The sequence below is a fragment of the Podarcis liolepis genome (genome assembly GCF_965112155.1).
Source record: "Podarcis liolepis genome assembly, chromosome: 1".
NCBI classification, from domain to species: domain Eukaryota; kingdom Metazoa; phylum Chordata; class Lepidosauria; order Squamata; family Lacertidae; genus Podarcis; species Podarcis liolepis.
Window position 1 is genome coordinate 105,484,395 of NC_139554.1, and position 13,427 is coordinate 105,497,821.

Genomic DNA, 13,427 nt, shown 5'->3' on the forward strand with positions numbered 1-13,427 from the left:
GCTGACATGCTTGTTCCTGTGGTGTAGGGTATCAAATAATCATGGTGTAAGTGCACTGAATAAAGAAGAATGAGTGCTGAATTTGGTTTTTTTAAAGGAAACATTTTTGATAAGGGATAAAAGGAACTGCTAACCTGGCCCATCATAGGATCACCAGAATCAGGGTTTAAGGCAGAATTTATGTCCACACACATTTTATTATTGCTGGAATCGTAAGAGGGCAATTGAGCCTCCTCTAAACAGATGCAATTTTATCTCCTCCCAACACAGTCCTGCTGTGCTTGTACTATTCCTTGACGCTTCCCATGTTTCTACCATGCACTAGCAATCCCGCAAACACTTGACTTGCCACTAACAAGCAGTAGATATTGTACTACTAAGTAAGCAAACTTGAAGCAGTAGTACAGATGTGCCAGAACACCCACAATTCATTTTAAAATGTTTAATATCACTTTCCTTGATGAAGACTTTCATACTGTTAAAAGAGGACCTCATCATTAAGAAGACATTCACAAATTAGGTAATTTCAAATTAACCATACAAATGGTAGAAGAACTAGAAGTTTGCTTTTTAAATATAGATAGGTAGTCTGGCTCACCCCCCAACACATGGAAAAGTTCACTCTGATTAATCAGACAGGAGGAGAGAGATTTTTTTTCTCCTCTCCTCCACCCTCCCCCAGTTTCCTTATCATCATTTATTTATTTTTAGCAGGATGAAACTTTTTGCGGCAAGCCATCATTCTCCAAGCAAATACCAAACTTCATCTCAACACCCTGGAAACCTTATGGACAAATGCATCCAAACACAGACTCTTCCCAGCATTTCTTCGCAACGTGTGAACAGATCATATTATCAATTCAGTTTCCAGCACAGCAAATCATGGCACACCTAACCCCGTCTCAGAAGAGGGGCCATGGTTTGCAGCCAGTGTTAGACATGCTCAGAGGAGACCCGCTGAAACTAAGAGCATGACTGAGTTCCATCAGGTTCAATGGGTCCAACTCTAAGAAGAACTGAGTTGGAAACAACCCCATATCCTCCCGCCCCCTGTATTCAGTGACAGGCACAGCAGTTTTCCATGGAGCAAAGGCGCACAAATCAAAGCTCTTACAACGCTTCTCCCAAAAGAGCTTTCGTAAAGCAATCTGAAGGAAAACGGGGGAAATGGAAGCCGCAACAGGGCCCTGTCTCGTTTGGAACAATCAGCTCAAAACAAAGTCCATTCAGCTTGTTTCCTAAGCTTGCGGCATCGTGCTGGTTTAACGGTTATTAGGACAGCCACTTACATTCAGCCTCCATCGTTTTCACTATGAGGGCTCCACAGGGAGAACAGCTACACAGTTATAAGGCAAGGCACTCAGATCAAAACTCTTTACTCAGGAAACTCAAGATTATTATTTTTTTAAAAAAACAAAAACACCACGGTCAGAACAGCATGATCTGATTTGTTCATACATCATCACACATTAATTTGTGTCCTTGCGAGGTCATTGCTCCAGCACAGACCCCACCTCCCCAACAACAACTGCCCGGCATCCCAACATCAGCATCACCTTTATGAAGCATCTCTCTGGTGTTTTTCAGTGGCGTTCTGTCCCACACCACCAGTTTGTTGACACTGCTTCTGACTTGCAGAAACAGCAAAGGCAGGGAGAAGATAATCAGTCGATATACGCTGGTGATGCAAAACTTTACGGCGTTTACCTCGAACCACAAGAGGCACTAACAGAACGAGGGGACATTTTCTTTCCATTTGACTTGAAAATATTCTATGTCATTTATACAAATAACTGCTAAATACAAAAAAGGAAGTAAAATTTAAAAAATAGCTTTCTCCCCGCCCCGGTAGAGTTCATATGCACATTACGTATATAGCTTAGAAGAAGAAAAATGCACTTTCCCATAATACGATCCATGGCCTACCATTCTGCCATTTTCTTCTGCTGCTCCCCTTTCTCTAGGATCAATAAGGTACTAGATGTGGCATCATTTGGATAATGGCTTTATATTTAAGAGATATATATATCTATATAATATTTATATATAAATGTTCCGCTTATTTTGAACTGAAAAATATATGTTACAGACCACACGTATATAAAATGTGAAGCACTTTAAAAAAGGTGATTAAAGTGTATAACTGATAATACGGGGGGGGGGGGCAGGGAGAAGAACCATTTCAGGTTATACCGTGTTAAACCTCCCCCCCCCAAAAAAAAGTCTGAAAGAAATAAATGATAGAAGCCACATAAAAATAAGCTTTTAACTATTCGCACTTTCCTCAGTATTTTAAAACTGTTAAGTGCACTAATAATAAATAAAAGTTCGCAGTTTCCATATAAACAATAATTCCTAGCGTCCAGCATTATTGTAAACGGTACACATATGTAAAATGCAGCTTTAAAATAATAATAAAAAGAGTCAGTTACAAGTTCAATTTCCCAAATTGGATTTCCCATTATTATTATTTTTTTAAAAAAAAAAACATATCAATGAGTACAGGGCCAATCATATTTTTGGCAAGTCATGTCTTTCAAATTAAACCGTAACAGTGCAAGTAAGGAATGCAAGGAATCCCTAGTGCAATAAAGAGAAGCGCAGGCAATATTGCTGATTCGAATTGACCACTTCCACTTGGGAGCGAGACAAGGAGACACTTTCCTTTTTCTTTCTTTTCATGAAATAATTAAAAAAAAAAGCCATGGTTTTAATGCCCCAGTTTTGTCTTAGGACTTCTCTTCCTTCCTTTCTTCCTTCCATAGGCCACCATAGATTCAGCATTAAGTCTTTAACAGATTGGCCATTTGTAAAATACCACGGACAGTCACCGATTAAGGCTCACATGGGTCTATTTCCTTTTCAATGGCTGGTTAGGTAAACAACTCTGCCTCTGTTTGAAGCCACTTGTGGCCGGATCCTAGAGTTCATCAAGCCACTCTTCCATGCTGGACACAAGCCATGATGTCCTGTCAGCATCAGGTGTTGGTTATCAACAGTCAGCTTTGAGCTTATCTAAGGAATTGTCGATTTTGGTCAAAGTCTTTTTAATACGCAGCGCTGTTAATCTGGCTGATGGGTTGTGGTACCAGCATTCTTTCATCAACTTGGCAAGGGAAGTTAACGTCTGAAAAGGAAAGGTAGATGGGTGTTCAGATCAGATCAAGTTTTGAAACACTGTCCATGCAAATCTCAGTAGACTTCAAGAATCTATATAAGATCATTTCAGACACCACACCAAGCCATAGTCCAAAGGTGGGGAAAAACCAGTCCTCGGTCATTCTTGGCCTGCCAAGGGGTCCAAATGAACATGCAAATCAGTTTTCTGCAAACCATACCCACCAACCAGGTGACGTCACTGATGATGTCAGCTGATGGGCTAGAGGGCATGATTAATCTTGCATGGCTGGAAATGCCTGTTCCCAGCAGGATGAGCACTCCCACACACCTGTCAAACATTACCTACAAGGCCACAAAGGTTCCCCCACCCCCTTCTATAGTGATTGAAGCTTAATGATTTGGCATCACTGTTACGTAGAGTTAGCCCCCACCCCACCCTGAGAAAAATAATAGCTGGATTAATTTCTGTGACCATGCACCCCATGTCCCTTAAGCCTTGTCCCTTAAGAGTAAACCCATTCTTAAGGGAACATACATTGCCTTTTAGGAATACACAAATGTTCTTCAACCTTGAGTCCTTAGATGTTACTGGACTACAACTGCCATCATGCCTGACCTCTGGCTAAGCTGGCTGGAGATGATGGGAGTTGTAGCCCAATCCCATATGGATCCCCAAGGTTTAGGAACACAATAGCAGACGTCGTTTTGTTTTTTAAAAGATGATCTATAAGAAATATGGCAGGATGTGATGGGCTGGGCACTTACAGGATCTGAAAACCATCTGTTGGGAATGTTTGGCCTCTGCTGATCCACACAGACCACTTTTCTCATGTCTTCAAAGCTGGGGTCATTAGGCACTACGTCATAAAATGGAGGTTTGTAGTCTTCTACAATACCTACGGCCAAAACACAACATAGATCTTGTAGTTGCATCGATACGCTTCAGAATCTTCATTAGCAAGACAAAGTTCAGTGCATTATTACATAGCATGGAGCCTTAGCCAAAGCTAAGTCCTTGTGACATCTCACCGATATTATGAAACGAATTTCTAATAGCACAATACAATCAAGACATTAATCAGCCAGTTCTCCCTGTGGGTTAGAATGCAGTTCCTTACTCTGCAAAGAAAAACATATGTACAGAAGGCAAATACAGTCACAAAGAAGGCTGCAGAGTCTTGGTAAATAATCTGGAGACAGAGGGGAGGTGGGGGGAGAAAGAACACAAGAACTCAAGATTCCAGTACAGTACACATATGCTTCTAAATCCACACTAGACAACACAGGGCCTGTGGAAAATCAGAATGGGATGGGGCAGTCATTTAGAAAACAATAGAATGAACCCCAATTCTATGCCAGGCATCAGGCTCCCTAAAAACCTGCTTAAAACCATCTTCCAAGTATCAAGATGAGTTTCATTGGTATGCTGGCAGCAAATACGAGATTTATTTTGCACTGTGTGATTTAACCATAAAATTAAACCAGGGTATCTTGGATACTACTTGGGAAACAAAAATAAAATGCCTACCTACAGTATTCCATTTTAAAAGCACCATAGCCATTTTGAACCTCCTATGAGTAAGTCATTGTATGTCATACTATTAAAGAAAGAGGAAAAAACTTGGCAAGAATAATCCAGGAAGGAATTCAGAAATGTTCAGAGATGTCCCTTTGAGTGATATTTTGCTCCATCTACATTTAAGAAAACAGGCTAGACATGCAGACAGACAGACAGACAGACAGACAGACAGGCATACTTTAAAAAAAAAATACTATTTTGTTTATTTGCTTCCTGGAATCCTTTGGAAGAAAGGACAGGATTGAGATTTACTATAGGGGGGGGGGGAATCAGTAACAACAGAGAATAAATTAGCACATCGGATCATTTATGTCGTTGCCTTTCAAAGCTTAATGACTCATTATATACTCTATATTGACAACTATTTGTTTACACAGTTCAGCAATGATAACGATTTGTGCATGTGTTAGGATTGCTTTTGTCTGTTTATAACTTGATCCTGAAAGTTTTTGCCACTGAAAGAACATTCATTCGTATCTGGGGAATTTCCCAATAAAACCTGGACATCTGGCAAATCTAGACTCACAAGGTACTACCTGAGAATCAGAGAAAGTAGTAGAAGGAATGCTGATTAATATGATGATTTATATGCTGCCCGTCTGAGTTGCGCTGCCCCAGCCAATCTGTGCAACGCCCAACAGAATATTAAAAACACAATAAAACATCAAATATTAAAAACATCAAACATTAAAAACTTCCCCGAACAGGTTAATGATGTTGTTGCCCACCAAGACAACAAAATGACCTTCACACCCGTAACATCAGATGCTGTTGTAAATACATTTGACACTAATGCATAGAAATTTTATTTTACGGTTAACCAAGTCTGCATTAATTCCTTCTAAATGCCTCCTCCTTCGCCAGCCTTTTGTATCTATTGCCTTACTGAAGAGTCCTTTGGGGACAATGGCTCGTCTATCATTTTTGACAAGTCCACAGGATAGGATAGGCAACACATGTAAATAAAATCCCCAAGAGTAGGGACCTGGCAAGAGCTGGTGGTGACCCCTGGTGTCCCCACCAGCAACTCCACCCAGCACTGCAGTGCACATACAACATGAGTCACGTTTCTGCCAGATCAGTGAGGCCACATGTATCTATGCCAACACTCATATTCAGCTGCCAGCTGCACTAAGGCGCAAGGTTCATGGCATTTCTCTCTCCTTTTCACCAACTTCCCTTGGCCCTTAAGTTCACCTATGTATGCCGAATCCTCGGCCAAGGGAAGCTCTCTTCCTGGTTGTGACTTGTTTATATAACAACAACAACAACATTTATATCCCACCAATCTATCTGGGATGCAACACTTCTGATAGAAAATTGTAGAAATCTAGAAGGTACTCTCTTTAAAGCCTAGCGGTGATGTTCAGAAATTATTTCTGCATTTAATTTAGCTCATACAAATCCTTACGTATTTATTTTTACTTAGACTGGCCACACATTTATCCCATTCTTGTGCATTCATGCTGGCATCTAAACTAATCTGCTTTTAGCTGTCCTTCCTTTCTCCTGATCTGATAGACCTAGCAGTGGTATTTTACCAAAGGGAGAAAAGGTACCCCTTTGCAAAGATGAGAAAATATGCCTGATTTTGCTAGTATGAGTGCTGACGACTGCTGGACAGATCACTGATTAATATGTTCCACAATGATTATCAAGATTATACCTCGATGCAGGCTTCAAGGAAAGAAACCAAGGCACAAAATGAACACTCAAACCCTTCAAGATCCTATTAAGCGGGATTACTTCCAAACGACTCTTAAGGACCATCTATCTGCTTTCGGAGTTTCCTGACAACATCGAGGAACAGTGGACCAAGCTAAGAACATCCATTATTGCAGCCTGTGAACAAACTATTGGATACCAAACCAAGAAACATCAGGACTGGTTTGGTGAGAATGACAGTGAGATTGAACGCATTCTTGACAAGAAAAGGAAGGCCTTTCAGATCTGGCAAAGAGATAGAAACTGTGCCACTAAGAATAAAACTTATGCCAGCGCTAAGGCTGAGGTTCAAAGAAGAACTAAAGAACACTTGGAGAATAAAAAAGCTCAAGTAATCCAGCATTTAGCCGACACTCATGATGCACAGAGTTTCTTTAAAGCCACAATGACCATCTATGGGCCAATAAATCATGGCATATGCCTCCTACGCTCAACAGATGGTACCACACTAAATGATAAAGAAGCTATTGCACTGCGCTGGAAAGAACATTACCATCATCTCCTTAACCACAAGTCCCCTGTAGCTGCTGAGGTCCCCTCACAAATTCCACAAAAACAAATTGGAGATGAGCTTGCAGTATCTCCAAATATGGCAGAGCTGCGTACAGCTATTAACCAAATGAGAAACAACAAAGCCAGCGGATCTGATTGGATACCTCAAAGTGGGCAAAACTGAACTTGCACAACAACTTCACAAGGTCATCAAAAAATATGGGAGAGAGGAGATCCCAGCAGACTTTGTTGTTGTTTAGTCGTTTAGTCGTGTCCGACTCTTCGTGACCCCATGGACCAGAGCACGCCAGGCACTCCTGTCTTCCACTGCCTACCGCAGTTTGGTCAGACTCATGTTTGTAGCTTCGAGAACACTGTCCAACCATCTTGTCCTCTGACGTCCCCTTCTCCTTGTGCCCTCTATCTTTCCCAACATCAGGGTATTTTCCAGGGAGTCTTCTCTTCTCATGAGGTGGCCAAAGTATTGGAGCCTCAGCTTCACGATCTGTCCTTCTAGTGAGCACTCAGGGCTAATTTCCTTAAGAATGGATGCGTTTGATCTTCTTGCACAGCAGACTTTAGAGATGCCAAAATTATCACTCTCTCTATAGCCTTCAACACTGTAAATCATAATGACCTGTGGACTGCCCTTCTGAAAATCGGCTGCCCAGATAAAGTTGTGAACATCATTCGGCTCCTCCATGATAACATGGCAGCAACAATCGCAGATGACAACGGCTCTCAAAGTGGACCAGTCACAGTGGGATCAGGCATTAAACAGGGTTGTGTTACTGCCCCAACTCTATTTATCATTTTTATCATTTTCATCATCATGATCCTACACTTTGTTGAAGGGAAACTCCCCACGGGAGTAGAAATCATATATCGAACAGATGGAAAGCTCTTTAATCTGAGTAGGCTGAAAGCAAAGAGTAAGGTTACCATAACTTCTGTCATAGAGCTTCAGTATGCTGATGACAACGTAGTGTGTGCACACTCAGACAATGACCTCCAAACCATCCTAAATATCTTCGCTGAAGCTAATGAAAAGCCTGGCCTTTCGCTCAACATCCAAAAAACCAAAGTGCTGCACCAACAAGCACAAAACAACCCCTCTGCAGCACCACAAATCCAACTCAATGGTGTAATGTTGGAAAGTGTCAATCACTTCTCCTACCTGGGCAATTATCTTTCCACAAGGACCGCCATTCATGCCAAAATGCCTGAGCTCGACAAGTGCAGCTTTCTCCCAACTGAAGTGCAGTGTGTTTGAGGACTGGGACATTCATAGGGATACCAAAATGCTTGTTTACAAAGCTATTGTACTATCCACCTTACTGTGTGCTTGTGAAACATGGACCACTTATAAACACCATCTCCAACTCCTCGAAAGATTCCATCTCTGAAAATTTTAATCTATCACTTGGGAAGACAGGCAAACTAATGCCAATGTACTGGAAGAAGCAAAGTTCACCAGTGTAGAATCAATTATTCTTCAACATCAACTTCGTTGGACTGATCACGTTGTTCAGATGCCTAATTATCATCTTCCAAAGCAACTTCTCTATTCCAAACTTAAAAATGGAAAGCGTAATGCTGGTGGTCAACAAAAGAGGTTTAAAGACTCTCTTAAGGCAAATCTTTTAAAATGCAGTATTAAAGGTAAAGGGACCCCTGACCATTAGGTCTAGTCATGACCGACTCTGGGGTTGCGGCGCTCATCTCGCATTATTGGCCAAGGGAGCCGATGTACAGCTTCCGGGTCATGTGGCCAAGCAGAGCAGCACACGGAAACGTCGTTTACCTTCCCACCAGAGTGGTACCTATTTATCTACTTGCACTTTGAGATGCTTTTGAATTGCTAGGTTGGCAGCAGCAGGGACCAGACAATGGGAGCTCACCCCGTCGCAGGGATTCAAACCGCCAACCTTCTGATTGGCAAGTCCTAGGCTCTGTGGTTTAACCCACAGCACCACCCATGTCCCAAATGTAGTATAAACTCTGGCAATTGGGAAACACTGGCCTGCGAGCACTCCAGTTGGAGGATAGCCTTTACCAAAGGTGTCATGGGCTTTGAAGATGCTCAAAACCTATGTCCCCACTGTGGAGGGACGTGTTGATCCAGAACTGGCCTCCACAGTCACTTACGGACTCACTGTGAAGACCGTGTTCATGGAAGACAATCACTAAAGAAGAAGGAAGTGGCTTGGCAGGCAAATAAGGCCCATCAGAGATGGGTTCACTATCCCCGCTAACAGAGACTTGCATTTATACAATTGAATATTCCTATGCATATTTTAAACTTTCTTGTTGACTGTATTACAGTAGAAGAAGAAGAAGCTGTTTGGCTTTTACTCCAATGTGTTTTTTTGGTGTGTGTTTTTAAAAAATACAATTAACAAAGCCAAAGTTTTAAGGCTCCTATGGGGCTGCTTCTGGCACCAGACCTACTTAGGAAAGTCACCATAACCTCTGATCTACACTGTCATAACACTGTCATAATGAACCCTGCCATAGTTTCCTTCTATTCAACCAGAATAAAATGGATTATTTTTAAAGAGAAATGTCTTTGAACTAATGAAATATAATCCATAAAACCAGTGATAAACAGAGATCTTAAGGCTCAACAATTCTAACCTATGTTGCAGGAGATGAGAGGAAATGCACCCTCATCTCATCCTCAATTCTAGTCCTGGTATGCTTAGACAGTGAGGAGGAACAAGAGCAGCTGACCCTTGGACTGAAAAAAGGCAGCAGCAGCAGTCTGAGTGCCTCCTCTGAAGGTTCCAAGATCATAGTGGAAATTCTGGTTTGGATTTGCTTTTAGTAGATCATTGTCTGTCACTTCCTCCATGTCCACACCTCCAAGATGCCACAAATTGTTTCAGGGGTTCTTGATTCATTTGGATCCAAGGCACACCCTAACTCGGGCATAGACAAACTCGGCCCTCCAGATGTTTTGGGACTACTATTCCCATCATACCTAGCTAACATGACCAGCGGTCAGGGATGGTGGGAGTTGAAGTCCCAAAACATCTGGAGGGCTGAGTTTGCCTATGCCTGCCCTAACTTCACCATGTTTCTGAGAAATCACTCGGAAACTTGAGAGTTCTCTATAGATAAACAATAGGTGATGCTGTGTTTCTCTGACTTTGTTAGGCACAAAAGAAGATTGGTCATTTAACGGTTCTAGGAGGACCCATACCAGTGTGGAATTCCCCCTTGTCCATTTCACACAACAGGTTCTGGCAGCACCTTCCAGGTGAATTTTGTCCTATGTTCCACTCAATCCCTACTCACTCACCTTTCCGTGGGGGCAAAATGAACCTTTTAAAGCCAAGGTGCTATTAAGGAACATGCAAAATGATGACTGGCTATGCATGACCATCATCAACTCTATGGCTACTTTTCTGGAAGCAAAGTATGGCTGTCTGTGTATGCTCTGAAGGTCACCACCTTTATGAAGATATGTAAGTCTGGTCAGTGTCTGGATAGGAGACCACTTGGGAAACAAATGTATGTTCCATAATGGAAGAAAGGTGGGATATAAATGTAAGAATAAGCAATGGCCATCCATGGTTGACAGGTACTGTGTCAGCCACATATTCTCCATGTGTTCCTCCCAGCTCATCCAGGCTTGCTGCACTGAGGCTTCCATTACCTCTTGAATGTCATGAGCTGCCCTGTATACCTTTGTTCTCCTTTCTCCATAAAAGCAGGGGAAGTGCTAGCTGAAAACAGGTACCATCTTCAATGACGAATGGGGCTGCCTTGAGTTGGGGAGCTTGCTCTTTTGACTGGCAGAGGAAAATCCGGGTGGAAAACCACTGCTGCGCTTGTACGGACACAGGATGGAACGTGAAACCAAGCAACTGAATGTGAAACAAACTGTACTGATTCCTGCATGTCTTGTAATATTTCCAAAGAAATGGGGAGAAACTGACCTATCACACACTTAAAAAACAGCAACTCTTGTTAGGAGAGAGAACGATCCTGTTTTCAGCTCCACAATACTTGGCTGCTACTTTAAAATAGGGGAGGAAACTCACTCCTGCGGGCCAAATCCAGCCCTCCAAGCCTCTCTGATCAGCCCTCAAAACTCCACCCAAGCCATTCCCTTTCCCAAGGTCACTGTACCCACATGATTTGCTCGGTGCTGTCCTTGAGTGCTTTTGTACCTGGCAAGAACTGTGATCATGGCTCTTTCTTGCCTTGATAGAGGATGGGGAGGTGCAAGTGAGTGCAAGTGTAGCGAGGCCTCTGACTTTTCTGTAGCTGGAATGTGCCCAGCAGTACAAAGAAAGAGTCACAGCCATTGCCTCTGGCGTGTGGCTCCCATAAAACCCTCCAAGGGTTCCAAGAGCTAAGAAAGGTGATCACTGAAAGCTTATTACACACATCCGCAAAACAAAATGTCCGCCAATAAGCATGTAAGAATGATCCACGTACCACTTTTGAACTTTCCAATAGAGTGCTGCTCCAATTGGTCTTAAAATGTATTCTCACTTCTACAGATGCCTTAGGATTCAGTACACTGTTCTTTTAAATAGCTTTACTTCAAAGAACTCCTATACCATATAGATAATTGAGATTGTACAATGTTTAAAATGCCACCGACCCTGTACTAGTGCTGATGCAACCAAAAAAAGAAAAGAAAAAAAGCTGATGCTACCAAAAAGAAAAGAAAAGAAAAGAGGAGTCTTCTCCATGGCAAATCCATCTCCATTATTCCGGTGTCAGGCCATGCCTCAGTAGGAAGGCAAAGCAGTCCTCCTTAAGCCATGTTGCTGTAAGGATGAATTCTCCCTGCCACAGGCATGGGATTCCATGAAACCCCAAGGGGATTTCCTTGCCTTACTTAGAACTTTAGCAGTGAAATATTAATTATCAAGGAAAGTGTTTACTGATTGCGGCTGGTGAGAGATATAGTCCAAAACATCTGGAGGAGTACCAGCTTTTCCCCTTACAGAACTTGCTGCCCCCCTCCTGATCATTTAAGGTACGCCTCAGTGCGGTCCCATGTTTAAGTTTCAGCTATATAAACTGAATGAATGAATGCTTAAACAGAGATGTTGTAAAGGCAAGTGGGGTAATCTGAACAGCTGTGACCCACTGTCATAAGCTGAGAAATCTGTTGTGATCTATGAGTTTCTGTATATCACCTCACTTTTTTTTTTAATGCAGTTGGCGGCGAACGTAATAAAGAACATTGGAATTTGACTTGGAATTCATAACGTACCTACTTTCACACACACACCCAATTTGAAATAGTATATGGGGCGGTGGGGGGGGGCGAGAGGCATGTCAAGAAAAGTGGCAGCCCAAATCCTGCAAAGTAGGTAGGAGTTCAGTGCAATTTAAGGCACAAATGCCAGGAGAGAAAACTTGAAACCACTTTCTACTAAGGAAGATACAAGAGAAGCTTTTCACCTTTAGTGGCCAGTGGATTAATGCAACTAATTCTAGAAAGGAACAGATACTCACCATTGCTCACCATACGCCTGGCTACTTCCCAAAGGACCAGTCCAAATGCCCAGATATCAACCCGTTTGTAAGAGTCAAAGCAGTCCACTTGGATGGTTTCATCTAAGACTTCTGGCGCCATGTAGCGCTTGGTACCCACACGGGGGTTGTTTCCTACATCCAACTGATTGGTGCTTTGGGAGTGCATGACTGCGAGGCCTGTAATTGCAAACAGAAGAGCTGTGAAGTCAGTGTTGGTCTTTCAGCTCGAGGGGAGCCCACCTGTTACCATTGCCATATATTTTCCAGCTACAAAGTGCCATCGTGTCATGGTTTTGAACCTGAGATCTCCTGCATGGTAAGCACTGGGATATGGCCCTTTCCCCTATACCTACTCTAAGAGATTAGGAAGGCCTTTGTAAAGCAACTCTAAAAAACAACAACACCCAGTCGTAGCAAATCTAAGCAGCGACAACACAACACCAGTAGACTAGCGTTTATGTGGTGGGAATATACTGTGGTCCAGCAGACTGAGTGCTACATAGCCATTATCCTGTTCACACATCTGCTATAAGGGGGGGGGGGGGAATAAATCTTAACTCCCAAGGTTCAAGGTGAGCTTTTGAGGAAATCGATGGAACCAAAAGTGTGGCGAAGGCTAACGCAAGGACAGCTGTGACCGTAAAAATGGGTCAAATCAAACACCTTCCAAAAAATAAACCACAGACACATATGGTCACCAGAAAGTAAACACCTTAAAAAAATACAGTATGCAAACTACTCTACACAGTTTGCATTCTGCTCCAACCACCAAATAGCTTAAAATTGAGATATATTACACTGCAGCCTTCAAATAGCAGCAGTTTTAAGTAAGTAAACTAACAACCACCGAAAAACGAATGACAGTTTACAGTAAAGCAAAGGCCAGACAAACAGACCTTTCATGAGCCCATCCATCAATATAAATATTGCTGGGCAACACGGAGCACTTAAAAGTGAAAACATCTTTACTTTGTATCTCAGATATGCCAATTAAATCTTTGTTGAA

At 42.3% G+C, this 13,427-nt stretch overlaps 1 protein-coding gene across 3 annotated transcripts in view; it reads right to left on the bottom strand.

The window, feature by feature from the left end:
* Positions 1-427: 427 nt before the first annotated feature.
* The window catches only part of ACVR1 (activin A receptor type 1), a 71,602-nt gene continuing 58,602 nt past the window's right edge, over positions 428-13,427 (bottom strand). For all 3 annotated transcript variants that reach the window (XM_083494300.1, XM_083494298.1, XM_083494299.1), the window contains exons 8-10: positions 12,401-12,598; positions 3,886-4,016; positions 428-3,127 (exon numbers count right to left, since the gene is read on the bottom strand). In XM_083494300.1, coding sequence (XP_083350426.1) covers positions 2,993-3,127; positions 3,886-4,016; positions 12,401-12,598 — 464 coding nt within the window. In that variant the 3' untranslated portion in view covers positions 428-2,992. The remainder of the gene's footprint in view (positions 3,128-3,885; positions 4,017-12,400; positions 12,599-13,427) is intronic.